Genomic DNA, 15196 nt, shown 5'->3' with positions numbered 1-15196 from the left:
AAGCCAAATGTTCAAAGTGATTTTAAAATGAAAATTCTGTCTTACAAAAATAAAATTTCCATCCAACACAGAAACAGGTTGTAACATTCCAGACACATTTATACTATAACTGTATTGGGTTTAAGAGGTTTCTGTCATGAATTAATCTTCAGAGTTACGGGCTGCTGCAGAGAAGGAAGGAAGCTTTAGCCTCAACACTGGCACAAGATCCTAACAAGATCCCAAAGCTCCCTGTCTTTCTTCTAAAAACAGCTCTGCTATTGCCAGTTTAGTTACAATCCTGGAAGCTCAAGCATTTCTGCTCACTACTTCCTCCTACATATTGAGGCACCCTACCAGGTTAGCCACAACAGAAATATTTGGTACATCTATGGGGAATGACTAAAACAAAACGTATTCTCAAACTCTATAGTCAAGCTGGACTGACACAATGCCTGCATAGCATTCTTAATATTATCCCAAGAACCTCCTTCCCTTTTTTCAAATTGCTTCTCATTTTTTGTCTCTTATGCCTCTGCTATTCTTGCCCAGTTCAACTTCCCTCTAATCCCACTGCTGCACAACTCATTCCCTTCACAAAAGGCTTTAATGTCTTTGACAACGTTAAAAATAGGTAAAGGAATACTTGGAAGTCAAGACCAGCCATAGTTGCAGCTAAATGAAGGTCCAAAGACCCCCGTGAATACCCCAGCTGTAGTAAAGCAACTGATTTTATAATAGAGAATTTAAGAATATATTTTAAAACATGTGAACAGTATTTGGAATTAAATATGGAACTTTCAGTAAATATTTTGCTTCCAGCTGCTGTTTTGTAGAGCACTCCTCCATCCTCCCCAAAACCAGGTGAAAATCAGGGACAAAATCTTTCATTTCATGCAGGTCCTTAGGGAAGAGATGCATGTAGTGTGTGCACACACATGTCACACCTGTGACTCCATAGAGAAACCAGCAAGGCTGACTCCCTGAATGCTGCACACAGTGAGTGAACTGGGGAGAAGAAAGAGTAGGGCAAGTCTTGTCAGCTTATTTCAGCTGTCATCACACTAAGGCATTTCCCATAAACTACAGCAAATGTCAAGGTCCAGGCTGAAACCAGGGTACATTTATATAACTCTCCAAACTCTCAGAAAGACGTCTTGTGGTCAAACTGGCAATTGTCATCTAATTTCAGAACAGGCTGAATCTCACCCACCTCTGCAGACAAATGCAATATATATGTCCATGTATTAATGCATGCTATGAATCATTAATTATACTGCATGAAAAGGAAACAATCAGTTTTAACACACAGCTGGAGTTACAGCATATACTGAGGATGGAATAAAAAAAATCAGCTGAATCTTTCCTTTCTGTAAATACCTACTCTCTCAGAATACTATCAAGTGGAAAATAAATTCTGCCATTAAGAAACCCTAAGAATAGTTTCCTGTAATAAATGACTGAAACTGACTTGGAGCATTAAAATAATCTCGCAAAAATTTGTGGGAATCATTAAAACAGCTCACTGATATGCTCCAATATTAAATAAAGATAAATAAATTTAATATGTACATGCTCCATTCATTTATATAGCAAATGCATGTACTGACATCGTTCTGTTGATCCACAAAGGCATCTTGCACAGGAAGTGTTAACTGTAACTCGTAAGAAAACAAAGTAGTAATTTCAATGCTTTCCATTTCTTCTTGAGCATTGGAATATTTTTACCTAGTTCCTAGTAATATTTCTTCTAGTACATTTACCTTTGTGGAGCTTCCACAGTGTGTTTTACCAGTGACAGATTATAAATTTTAATGTTTTCAGAGAAACCTCGGGAGTTTTCAAAACTTGCAACAGGTGTAATAAAAATCTATACTTCTCCATGTAAATGTGACATTTAGAAGGGGGTTGCTTTTTGTGCCATAACAGACAGATCTGAAGACTGCCCAATTCCAAAGCATACTCTCCCTTCTCCTTATTTTCACACTCACAATTAATACCTTTCCTATGCAACTACAGAAAGTCTTTACAGAATCTTAGAAACATTACATTAATGGGAAGCTACTTTTATCAAGTAACTATTAAAAATGCTCCCAGACACAAATGACTATAAGAAAAACTGAAAAACTTCCCCATTGACAACTTGATTTTTACCATGGTAAGTACCCAAACCTACTCAACCCTTCTGATCTCCTTACACATACTTTAAAAGACATGGGCAGGCAAAGGGAAGATTTTTTAAAGCTACATTAATTGCTGCTTCCATGCACTCTCAATGTTCAAATTTTAATTTTCCAAATAGTAATTTCTTAATTGTTACCTTTGGTTTCTTTCCAAATAGCCACAGCTTTCCTTTAGCCTTGCCAACTGTAGTTTTTGTATCAATTCTCATTCCCTCTTGCTTTGGTGTACTGATGGTTCCATCAGAGATAGTTCTGTAAATATTCTGACTGTAGTCTTCAAATGGGAAATCTCCAGGAGGCTCAAAACCAGATTTGAAGCAGTCTATCACTAGTTGAGAGTCCTAAACACAGGACATTAAGGAGTTTAAAAAGCAAACCCATTACACACTTTTGGACCGAGCAAGTGAAGATAACATTCTTTTTTCTCAGCATTGTTCATGAGTGTATAGCAAAGCATACTCTGCTATTCAGAATATTCCAGCAAATACTTCCCAAGGGTTACCACAAATTTCAAACAGGGCCAAACTACTTTCCACCTTTTGATCTTACAACATTGGCACTGAAATGAAGACAGAACTAAGAAACTAGATGTAGTAAGATAAAATAGGACAGAACATGCCGCAGTCAAGCAGGACACAGAATGAATACTTTGTTAACTGAACACCCTTTATGCGTTTTAATGTCACATGCAGGGGAAAATAATGACCACGGTATTGCAGGATATTTTAAGATAACCAAAATAATGTGTCCAAAATCACACCCAATGAGAATGTGTCAGAGATATTCAGATTACAGTAAAGCAATAAAGCAGAAAGAGAGCAGACAACAAAAGCAGAAGTGGTCCCTTCTGCTGAAATGGAAGTCACAACACTTTTGAAGCAAATATTTGACAAGATAACAGTACAGGGTAAGTCAGTCCTTCCCCTCTTCACAGCTTCTGCAGCAGCTCAATTGCTCACACATTTAAAAAGTTACTCAGTTCTACTTACTCTATGTTCATCAACTGATTTTGCTGCAAGGATCATCCCCTCCAAGCACTTTGAGATAATTGGAATAACCTTGCGCTCAGAGTCAGCAAAGCCTTTGTAACATTCACTAAGTTTGATAGTCCTTCTTTCATCCATTTCTTGAAGTTGCTGCAAGTGCAAAGAAATATAAAATAAAGCTTTCATTTGCTGGGTTTTTTCCTCCTCAATTCTGACATTTGCAGTTACTGTGGTCACCACAGTGTGGGACAGAATTTCTATGCTTTCCCAGTATTTTTATTCGCTTAAAAAACCAGAACTTAGAAGTCCTTGCAGACACAGTCTTAAGATGTACAATAGTTATGAAGACTTCATGCTCTTTGATTTCTAAAAATCATGTAATGGATGGGATTTTGTTTTCCTTTTTCTTTTATAAAGCACATGTACAGTGTTTACAGGCAACTGTTTGAAGTATTTGTTTTATGCAAAAATGAGAACCACATTGAAGAAATTGTACTGATTTCTACATCTCTTCACTCTCTCCTACTAGTTCCAAGTAATTCCTCTCTGGTGATAAATATATCCATGTCGCTCTTATTATTATACCTTCCAAGCAATACCAATTATTTAAAATATAGGAAAAATAAGAAAAACTAAAATTATTGGCACTTTAGACACTTGATTTGAAATACAAACCATTTCCTTTAGCAGTGTGCAAGAAAATAAAGAGAAGAATACCATTACATAAGATTTGCAATCAAAGTTTAGCAGAACAGAACAAAAAAGAATAAATTCAAGAGAAATACTATTAAGATAACAGCTCTGGGCTTTTCACCTGAATGTGGAAAACCCAAACAAAACCAAAAATCAGGAAAACATATACCAATAGGTTGTCAAAAACTGGATAAGAAGTTGAATCTTTCCTCTATCTACACTGAGGCAGATGTCTCAAACAATATTCAATGTTGTCTCTCTAAGAGAAAACAACCACCTAGACGTGCTAAACACTTCTCCAAGGTTTTCCCATAGAACGTCCCCAAATACTTTCAATGAAGTAATAAAGTGTAGTCCCAAGAGAAAACAGAACTAGGCCTTTCTGCTCTTACTGTAGAGTTCAAAAAATATGAGTAATATCATACAATGATAATGGATCTTAACCCTGGAGAAATAAAGGCAGTAAAGCATAAGTCTGGTGCAAGCTACAAAGATGATCAACCTGTCTCTGCTGGGAGCTGACTGCAGTTCTTGGATCAGTGTGTGAAGTCAGACCTACTGTGGTGCTGCTTAACTGTTAAAATATTAGAAAATTCTTTAATAAGTCAAGGTAATTTTTTCCTGTGAATCCTAGACCTTCTAGTAAGGATTAAAAAAAAACCAAAAACGAACTGACCTGTGCTGCTGGAAAATATCAAGCATATTGAAGTTGAATTCCTCCAAATAAACCCAGTGTTTCACCTTGCATTTCCTCACTCCCTGTCTCAGTATCAGGTCCCACACATATTTCCCAAATGTTGGCAGAAGGGACACGCCAACACACTTACAACCTCTCTTCACCTGATACCCCAACTATTTTAAACTGGTTTTCCAGTTTTGCTAAGTCCATGTTTTTGAAAGAATGTTACAAAAAATCTTACTAGTTACATAAAGCATCTCAAGAAATCCCCACTTTAGATGCAAAGTATTGCTCTTTAATTTTTTTACTTGGTTTAGAGAGACCTGTGGATTGCTGGCAACACTGATGGAGGAAGGACTAACTGGGGGCTGGGAGGGTGCTGCAACTTCTGCTTCCAATGCAGCCTTTTTCCCATGCATGAGATCCATGAAACCACAGCCGCCGTCAGCTCTGGGCTGTCCTTCACCTCAGCACAGGCAGAGCACCACATACACTCACAAGGATCCTGAGAACTACTGACCAACCCCCATTAGAATGATTATTTTAAATGTCTTCTGTCACCCAGACGTCTCAAGTGTTTATTTTGCCAGACCCTTTCAGAAATATTTAAACAAAGAGTCTATAAAGTATAAATCTTAGAGAAAATGCAACCAAGCATTTTAGTTAGAAATCCAAGCATTAGTATGGTAAGCAGACTCATGAAAAAACACAAGTTGTCTCAAGATTATGGTAATTTCTTGATAAAATGATCCACTAACATCCAAAAAACCAGTTTTTCATTTTAAAGCCTACTTCTTCATTAGAAAAGGATTAGACATACTTTATCTGTTAATTTTTTTACCTTGTAAATCTGAGGAATGACAATGTAGTAGTGTTTGTGCTGTTCTCCATTAAAATTCTGTAGTTGTGCAGCATATTCGTTTTTGTTTTCATCAGCCATGTGTGTGCGCAGGTTTAACTGTTGCTTGGCCTAGAAGGAAAGTGTTACCAGGTTAAACACGTCTTGTCCTTTTCAGTGACACACAGCATCATTTTATTTTATTTTATCAACTGTGCAGTAACAGTAGTCACAAGTCATCAAAGCCAACATCCTTATAACTGAAACATAAAGAATGTGAGACTTGACACATACTGACACTCCAAAACCTCATTTGTTATATACAGAGAAAGCAATGATCACTGTAAGGTCCCTTAGGCAGACTGCTAAATGTGTATCCTAAAACCCAGAAAAGTGACTGATCCCATAAACCACGAGGTACCAAACAGCAGACAGCTGCCAGTTAAAGGAAGACACTCAGCACAGCCATCCAGAGGGGCTCCCATGAGCTTTAACAAGGCCAAGTGCCAGGTCCTGCATGTGAGCTGGAGTGATCCCAAGCACTAACACAGGCTGGGAGAGCATGGGGTGAGGGCAGCCCTGAGGAGAAGGACTGGGGGCCCTTGCAATGTGCACTCACAGCCCACAAAGCCAACTCTATCCTGGGCTCCCCCAAAAGCAGCGTGGCCAGCAGCTCAAGGGAGCGGCCTCTGCCCCTCTGCTCAGCCCTCCTGAGAGCCCACCTGGAGTGCCCTCAGCACAGGAGGGAAATGGACCTGCTGGGAAGAGTCCAAACAAGGACCAAGATCATCAGAGGACCGGCGCATCTCTCCTATAAAGACAGGCTGAGATTTGGAGATTCTCAGCCTGGAGAAGCAAAGGCTTTGGGGACACCTCAGAGCCCCTTCCAGTACCTAAAGAGTGTCTACAAGAGAGCAAAAATTCCTCCCTATGAGGTCGGAAGAGGCTGCCCAGAGCAGCTGTGGATGCCCCATCCCTGGCAGTGTTCAAGGCCAGGTTGGACAGGGCTTTGAGCAACTTGGTCTAGTGGAAGCTGTCCCTGCCCATGGCAGGGAGTCCTCAAGGTCCATTCCAACCCAAACCATTCTGATTCTGAAGCACACTCCTTTCAAGTGCTGTCTTACATCTCATTGGAACGTTGATTTGGCACATAACAAGAAACCATATTTTACACACAATGTCACACAGTCAATGAATATTGTTTCAGTACTGATGATTAACATGTAAATGAAATAAAATTGATAATAAAGTAAAGCCACCACACCCTTACCTTCTCAACATCAGCCTTTGTCGCATTAGTGTCATTGTCCAGTCGCTCATAGCTTTGCTGTGCCTTCTCTGCCTCTCTGCATTCTCTCTCAAATTTCTTTTTGCTCTACAAAAGGCACAAACTTATTGCTTCAACAGCTACTATTCCAACATTAATTCTGAATTCTAAATATCAAAGCTTCCTTTTAAGTATCTTAAATTCACTAAGTCCCTTTAAAGGAGCACATTGTTAGCACAGCAACTAGGTCAACTGAATTATTTTGAAGGCAGTGTGAAGGACGTATCTACACTACAATCATCATCAGTATTCATGTCAAGTGGCACAGCTGCAGGTAGCACAGACAACAGTATTCAATATACTTGATGTTCTCTATATGCAGCTGTTGTCAAGACAACTGCTGTAGGAAAAATTGTTGCAGAATTTCACATCTCTAGAGAGAAACTGCAGCTGAGATACTGAGCTCCTGCTTCACAGCGAAGTCAGGCAACTGAGGTGAGTGTGTCCCTTAAAGGCATCTAAATGTATTTAAAAGCCTGACTTTGCACTCAGGTAAATATACAGCACTGTATTGTTTGAGCTGAACTGTGGGAGCTATCTTGGTGAAGAGATATCTAAAACTACCACATATGCTTGTATTCTGGTCCTCTGATGATGAACTGAATTCTTTGACATGATAGGAAAGCAAGAACCTGCTCATCTGGGACCATAACAACAAAACAGAAATTCACTTCTCCAGTACTGCTTCACAATAATCTGAATCAAAGGTATAATAATTTTTTAAGACAGACAACCAGAATATCAGAATGCATCTTGAACAGACTTGGTTGACTTTTATATTTTCTTATCTTTAAAAGCATTTGTTTCAAGAAAAAGAAGCTTACAGTCTGTCCTAGAGACATTCACTTCCTGCATTTATCTGTTAAACAGTAATTCTATCTCCCAAAAATACAATAGTCTATAGTGGTATTCTTGAATACACCTTGGAACAAGCCCTCAAGCTCAAGTCCAATTCAGTGACTTAAGATTTCATCTTCATATAAATAAACTATCATTTTTAGTAGCCCAAAGAGAAGCAACAAAAGTCTGTACCCATGCTAAAACCAGATTCCTTTATGCTGGTTATGCTGGATAAAATCCAAGGCTTCTCTCAAACACAAACACAGAAGCTGTTTACAGGAGATTTTTAATCTGGGAACTATAAATACATTGAATTGTATTATGTTACTAAATTATTTGTATATTTAGTAATATACCTCAGTATAATACCTAAGCAAGAGAGATGAAAACAATTCCACTACAGCCAGTATATCTTACTTAAGTTCAACAGGAATAAAATCCAAACACAAACTCACATTATCCATCTGCTTCCAGCACATGTCCAGATACTGCTGAGCCTTTCGCCCTTCCTGAAGATGCTAAAAACACCACAAATAAATTAAATTTGCCTATATTTTTAGTATTATTACCAATAATTAGTCCCTGCTCTAGTTGACAGCCTATGATGTGCAGTATCTTCCACAAGCTACCCATACTCTTTGGAAGATATTACTCAACATGCAAGAACTGTATCCCAGATATTGTGGTACACTGGCAAAAAAAAAAAGATCTCTAGCAAACACTGTCTTCCCAAGAAAATAATTTTTAGGTTTAATAACTGTATTATAGTATATAACATTATATATTATATAGAAACCTTAAATGTGTTTTATAAATGTATCACAAAACCTATGTATTGCTGTGTTCATCAAAATGGGTAAACAAATACATCAGTTCACTAAGAGACATACATCTTGATATGCTATTTTCAACTTTAAAACCACAGAAATTACCATTTTTCTCTCAGTTTTCAGATCATGAGAGTATCTCATCAATTCTCCATACACTCTGTGTCCCATTTCTTCTGCAACTACTTCTCGCTGTCCTGCATAGTCATTCAGCTCATTGAGGATGTTAAAAAAGGCAATACACGAAGTAAACCTGACAGAAAGCAAACACACACACAAAAAGTTAGGCAGCTTTTAAAAATATACTTATTTTAGTTTAGCCTGTACTCCCAATTAAATAAAAAACCACAGACATTTGACAATAAACCTTATCTTAATGCTAATTGAGTTAGAGTAAAACACAAGCTGGGAAAGCCTAAGTTAAGCCTAGCATGTACTATATGTTGCAACGTCTGTTCAAACACGTTTTACAAGAACAGGGGGTTTGTGGATGGAAAAGAAAGAAGAAGAATACTACCTGGCAAGCCCTGTGGTATAGTGGTATCTCCTAAGCTGGCCCAGGAGGGGCCTGAGCCGGGGAAGGGATACCCCCGTGCCTAGGCTGGGAGCTGAGCCTGCTGCAGATGATGTGCTTGGTGCTCTCCAGGTGCAACATGCCAACCATGCCACTGCTATGCATGCCGATGGGTTTACTGAACAAGCTGCTATCAGCTCTGCAGACAGCTGCCTGTGTGCCCGCCCACCTCCTGGCTGGAAGTAAGGTGCCACTATGGCTGGCACTGAAAAGGGGGGAAGAGGAGGGGCAAAGGGTAGAAAGTGTGTGTGGAAGGGAAGAAGGGGGAAAAAAAAACAGGCAGCACATTAAAATATACATCTTTCTCTCTTTTAATTGTGGAATACTGCCATCTCCATAGGCTTGGCTTTTGGGAATGTCAAATGCCACTCTAGCACTGGAAGGCCTATTCCCTCAGGCCCAGGATCTTTACATAGTTTAAAGAGCTAGAGGAACTCCTACTGTAAATTCTCAGGCACTCTGCACAGTATGTGCTCTGGCTGCAACCTGAAACTTGTCCACTTGTTTTATTTCCAAAGACTTATCCCTAAAGAAAAAAAAAATACTGTGCTTTTTCAAATAAATTTTTTAATGGCTACAGAATGGACAGCAGAACAAGCATATTTTTGATAAATAAAGTTGTTTAGCACAAATTGTTCCTCCACCAGTAGACATCCACATATTTTGTCTCTGGAGTCAAAGCAAATCAGCATTTTGAGAGCTCCTCTTGCCCATAACACGACAATTTGTGTACACTCATGTCTCACTATAGAGATGCATAGCTACATTTGTATTGCCATAAAAATGCACTGAAAATCTCTATTACTAAGCAAAAACCTAAAGCCTAAGGACACACACCTGCTTTTCTTTAAAAAACAATACTAGTCTGTACATAGTAAGCTAAACTTCTGCTTTCAAAATTTAAGTTATCTAAAGATTATTTTGGAAGGGAGCAAGTACAACCTGCCATGTCTACTACATTAAAATACCAATGAAAGTAAACACGCTTGAGAATTACAGCAGAACTGTAAGAAGCCAAGCACAATTCTTTTGTTGTCATCACCAATTAAATACTTTATCTTTAAAAAAATGCATAAAAGGACAGCATATATAGTTAGTTTTCACTTTTTACACACAGAACTTGAAATGGACATTTTTACCTGGGCTCCTCATCTTTTGGTGAGCGTTTAGGACAGTACTTCTTTACCAGATTTCTATTAAAGAAGAAAAAAACAAGATCCTGTTTTAGAATCTCTTTTGAGAAGACACACATAGAAAACTGCATGAACAAATTATTTCTGTTTAATGTTCTACAAACAAATCTATTCCCTCTGTCAACTTATAAGGGTCCTTTAGATAACACAAGGCTGAAATCTACAGTATTATCAAAGTTTTACACCTCTCTGACCTAGAGCAATCTGCAAACATTTTAAAACTTCTGCTGCAGTGAGCAGACACGAAATGCAGAGTTTGTTTTTAACATCCTACATGCATGCAGAAGGCAGCAGCAGACGAGGACAAGGCCAATGTACGATCACTGTGTCACACAGAGAGTGCACACTGTGCTGTGCCACCAGCACACGCTCCATCCCTCAGGGAAGCTCTGAGAACAGATTCAGGGCAAAGATTTTAACCACACTATTTCCAAATCTTTAATAAGGACAGGAGAGGCAACATGTCTTTTCTGAAAAAATATTTTACACTTTGTCCTCCCATCAGCATTCCCAATACCCAGATTTTAGAAACCAAGCAAATCTCTAGAATCCACAGGACCAGAACTTAGCACAGTATCACAGTCCGAGTTTTGAAAACATTGATACGAAATGACCAGCTTATCATAGAATGCAGGAAAAAAAGGAATGGAGGAGTTAAGAGAAGATTCTAGGAGAAAAAAATCTGGCATGAATGTTGGGTATTTCATCTCACTCTCTCTGTAACTTCAGTTGTTACTAATTACCAACTACCTTACCATTAAAACAAAGGTGCTAATTCTACTTTCACCTAAAATAACCTTGTACAATTTCTCAAATCCATTTATCTGGAAGTCATCTCTATGGTACAAAAGCCCACACAGTGAGATTATGTACAGTCACAGAGGATACACCAGAATATGAGCAGGCAGTTTGTGCAGAAATAGTAAACTTGGATCTTTTGCCTGTTTCTATACCCCCTGAGATTACAACCAAAAAAAAAATCTGACTGTTATAAGAAAGATCATTTTTATATCAATATGTACTAAGAAAGAGAATAAGCACTGACTTTTTAACAAAAAATTACCTGCATATTTTACAGTAACCTGCTTATTGAAGTTCACGTAAGAATTTCTTCTCTCTATCCCCAGAACCCTGCCTATTGTAACATTCTACTTGGGAGGGATTAAATGTAGACGTTTTTAGGAAAATGCATAAACAAAATAGGGGAAAAAATATTCACTAAGTAACATTCCTGTGTTCCATTTTCCCTTACATTTCTGCTTTGTTCCTCAGCACTTATTAATGAATAGGAAATTCCTAAAATTCATGTTATTTTTATTCAGTAGGTGAAATGCATAACACACATACAATGTTGTAGCTAAGCAACCATGCATGAGCCTTTTCAAGGGAAGATTTTCAGAGCTGTTAAAAATGAGAAAAGAAATTACTTACTAAAGCCACACATTTAAAAACAGCAGGAGAGAAGGGTCATAAACACAGACTTACTACTGTGCTAATTTTTGTTCTGGTTTCATTCTTTAATGGAATTGTTTACTATTTCTAGAAAGACATAAATATTATATAATCCCTTCTCCTAAAAACTGCCAGATTCATTAGTCAATCCCATCTACCTTTGGATCAAAGGAGCACACAGGTTTGAGACACTGTGATCAGGTTTTAACCGCACAAGGTACAGAAATCAATGGCAATAAATATAAGGTGACAAGCAAATGCAGGTTTTAAAGTCAAAGAAAAAGACAGTGTTCATGTGAATAATTATGTACAGATAGCTTTTCCAATAAATGGATACCAATCCCTGATCACACAGAGATATTAAATTTGAATTGTTGAAAAGCACAGGTTGACAAGCAGCCAGTATGAGCACAGATTTGAAGAGTGAAGCATTCTCTCAAAGAGAAGCCAGCTGCCACTTATAAGGATGCATAACATCCTCTGACATTTCAGTCTAAATCCATGACTAATTGTCAGAATTCAGATATGGATCTGGACTAGTTTATAAGAAAATTGTACAATTAATTGCTGATCATCAGAACAGAAACAAATCTATAAGATTAATGCCTTTGCTTCCTATGAAAAGTGCAGCTGATGACACTCTAATCCTCTTTGGTAGTAAAGTTTTGATGGCTTCTATCACACTCTCTTACAGCCAGCCATTTGGAAGCAGATTTTATACAGGAATAACCACATCCAATTGTGCTGCTCCTGTAATTTTACTAACCTCACTTCTTGGTATAAATTGGTCTCAGGTCAACACCAGTGAGACAGGAACCTGATTTTTAAGAGAAGTACCACCTCAATCATGTAGGCAGAAGTTTAAAAAAGCACTTAGCTGATAAAAATTACTTACAGTCAGGTACATAGAACATCACACAAAATTTTACAGATGTGTTAAAAATTGTGTTTATCAACAAAAACTAAGTTTTCTTCAGTCAATTAATACAGCACATAAAGAACAGAAGCAGCAGCATCAGCACAGCACAACTTCTATGAAGGTGGCAGCTCAGGTACTGTGGTATCTGCTCATACTGAATCACTACAGCCCCTATATCACATTACCAATGAGCCTGGTCACAAATTTTTTTGCTTTCATAAGTAGCTAAAATTGCAGGAAGTACTTAAAAGCATTTCCTATCTCTATTTAATAGTTTCAATACAATTCTGATGCCTTCAATGACTGCACGTCAGTATCACGGACTGGGTGAAAACAGTAACAGTTAACTGTGCTTAGTAACATCTCATCAGAAACACTGGAGCAATCAACCTTAAAAAAGTGTAACCTAGATTTCAAGTTTACAAAGCTGAATATCCTTGGAATCATTAAGAAATCACATGTTTAAGTTTATAGCAACAGGACTATAAAAAAAACCTGCCACAACCATATTTGAATAGTAATGAGCAGTGTAAAAATCTCAGCTCCAGTCAAAGGAAGAGAGTTTTGAGAAATGATCACATGTGGTGATAATCTGTGTACCCAGCTTTACAGTTGAGCTTACACCCATTTTTAAAAATCTTTCCAAGATTATGCATATAAAAATGTTGAAGATGTCTCAGTTTGACTAGACATATGCATATATTCATACTGTATTTATACAAATATCACTTGAACACAACAGTATGCAAAAGGAAGATGAAAAATAGATTTGATCAGAGTAACCAGGTAGCTCCAGAAATCACAATGCACTATTTTATTGGGCAACAAACAGCTTAGGAGCAATCACAGCTATTTGCTTTAAACCAACAACAGAGAAGCTGACCATATTCAGAAATTTTATTCCAGAGCAGTTTCATCTCCAGCTGCAGGTATAACTTGTATTACTGCCTAACATCACAGAAAGTGGAACTCCTCTGTCTGCTCAAGTGTCATAATGCTTTAGACAGGCTGAAAAGGGAGTGAACCTCCAGAATTATTTTGTGTGCAATGATATGGAACAAAACAGACCATCACATTGCCCCTTTTAGGAAACAATGCTGGTGAAAAACAACATCTGAGAATTCAATTTAAATATTCAGCCTAGAGCCCAGTAGTTTGGCACATACTAAATCTCATTTTTTCCAATTACAAAATAAAAACTAATTAAACAGTCATATCATTAAAATGCACTGTGTTAATGTACCCTGCAATATCTTTGTCCTGGTTCACATCCCTGTAACTCAGTAATAGCCTCTAAAAACCTTTGCAAACCTTGTGGTAACACAATACATTAGTTGAGACCTAACCACATAAAAGTTTAGATTTTCCTTTAAGTTAGCTCAAACAAAATCAAATAACACATCCTTTTTTGTTTCAGAATACATTATGTTGCAGGCAAAGACAAGACAAACTGTCTTGGGTATTTTTTCCCCCCCCATAGACAATTGAGGATTCCCCCATTTTTCTTGTAATTTTTTCAGTATCAAAGAAGAATAGCAAAGAATTAAACCTAAAACCAGCATTTGGAAAAGTTATCACTTCTGGAATTACTTGGCAACCATGAGATGCAACACCTGCATACAGTAAGAATATATGAGGAGCTCAAACAGTCCCTCATATGCTGTGCATGCATCACCTGCCCTTTCCTAGAAAACGTGGAAGGGCTGTTGCACCTGGGAAAGGCTCACCACTAAGCTGTGACAGTATAAAGAAAAACAAAGATTTCAAAATGCAACGGTATACACAAAGTGAATGTGAATTTCTGCCAGGAGACCGACACTAATAAGTGAAACCTGTTATGAAAAGTTCACTCAAGCTTTCATCCTTGAAGTCTATGAGAATCAGATCCATCAGTGATCTCAGCAGGATGTTCATGGTCCACACTGAAACCAAGACAGTAAAAATATACCACCACACATCACTAGCTGTATCTCCTGACTAAACCTGGCTTTCCTTGGTCTCCCATCCCAGTACTAAGAGAGCCACAGAACTACCAAGAGGTGACCACTTCCTGTACTGTTTATACTCTACTAACCAAGAGCAGTATTAATCTCAGTTATAAAGTTCAATATTAAAAGAGTCTCAAACACTCTTTTTCAGATTGTTTTCCATTACAAAGGGAAGAAACAGTGATATACTAGAAATTCCATTAGGGATATTAATATCTATCTCAGAGGCCATATGCTGCCAATATTAAAATTACCAGAACCACAGTCCAACCCACAAAACCTTCTCTCTCAAAACTTCTCAGGACCAAGATGCAGGCTGGCTAACTCTTTTGAAGGTGACAATTCTGCTTGATCTCAATTCCCCCCTGGGCCTCACAACTATGTTACATAATTAAAATAGTGCATGTCCTCAGGAGCAATGATGGCTGAAATCAAGGTGTTATCATGAGACAGTTCATTACTAAAGAGTCAATTCTCCCCCAAAGAATATATATGCAAGAATATCAAAGAGTAACTCACAAAGTGGTCTACTGGCAGAAAATCAGTCACCCTGTGATGTGTGTGCTGCCCAGCCCCTGGTGGGAAGCAGGCAGGAAGTGCACGTGCACTGTGTAATGTGTGTGCAGCAAGACCTGTGCCTCCCAGAGCTGTCATACTTACTGCACAGGGACAGTCACTCCAGCCATCTGACAGAACGGGTACTCGACAAAACTCTTTC

The 15196-nt window shown here is 38.1% G+C and overlaps 1 protein-coding gene across 5 annotated transcripts in view; it reads right to left on the bottom strand.

Moving 5' to 3' along the window:
* Positions 1–15196, bottom strand: part of FNBP1L (formin binding protein 1 like) — a 52859-nt gene that overhangs the window by 11599 nt on the left and 26064 nt on the right. For all 5 annotated transcript variants that reach the window (XM_074546118.1, XM_074546114.1, XM_074546115.1 and 2 more), the window contains exons 3-9: positions 10066–10119; positions 8458–8605; positions 7981–8043; positions 6629–6733; positions 5362–5490; positions 3152–3298; positions 2300–2503 (exon numbers count right to left, since the gene is read on the bottom strand). In XM_074546118.1, coding sequence (XP_074402219.1) covers positions 2300–2503; positions 3152–3298; positions 5362–5490; positions 6629–6733; positions 7981–8043; positions 8458–8605; positions 10066–10119 — 850 coding nt within the window. The remainder of the gene's footprint in view (positions 1–2299; positions 2504–3151; positions 3299–5361; positions 5491–6628; positions 6734–7980; positions 8044–8457; positions 8606–10065; positions 10120–15196) is intronic.

The sequence above is a fragment of the Zonotrichia albicollis genome, chromosome 8 (genome assembly GCF_047830755.1).
Source record: "Zonotrichia albicollis isolate bZonAlb1 chromosome 8, bZonAlb1.hap1, whole genome shotgun sequence".
NCBI classification, from domain to species: domain Eukaryota; kingdom Metazoa; phylum Chordata; class Aves; order Passeriformes; family Passerellidae; genus Zonotrichia; species Zonotrichia albicollis.
This window is presented reverse-complemented; position numbering and strand designations above follow the sequence as displayed.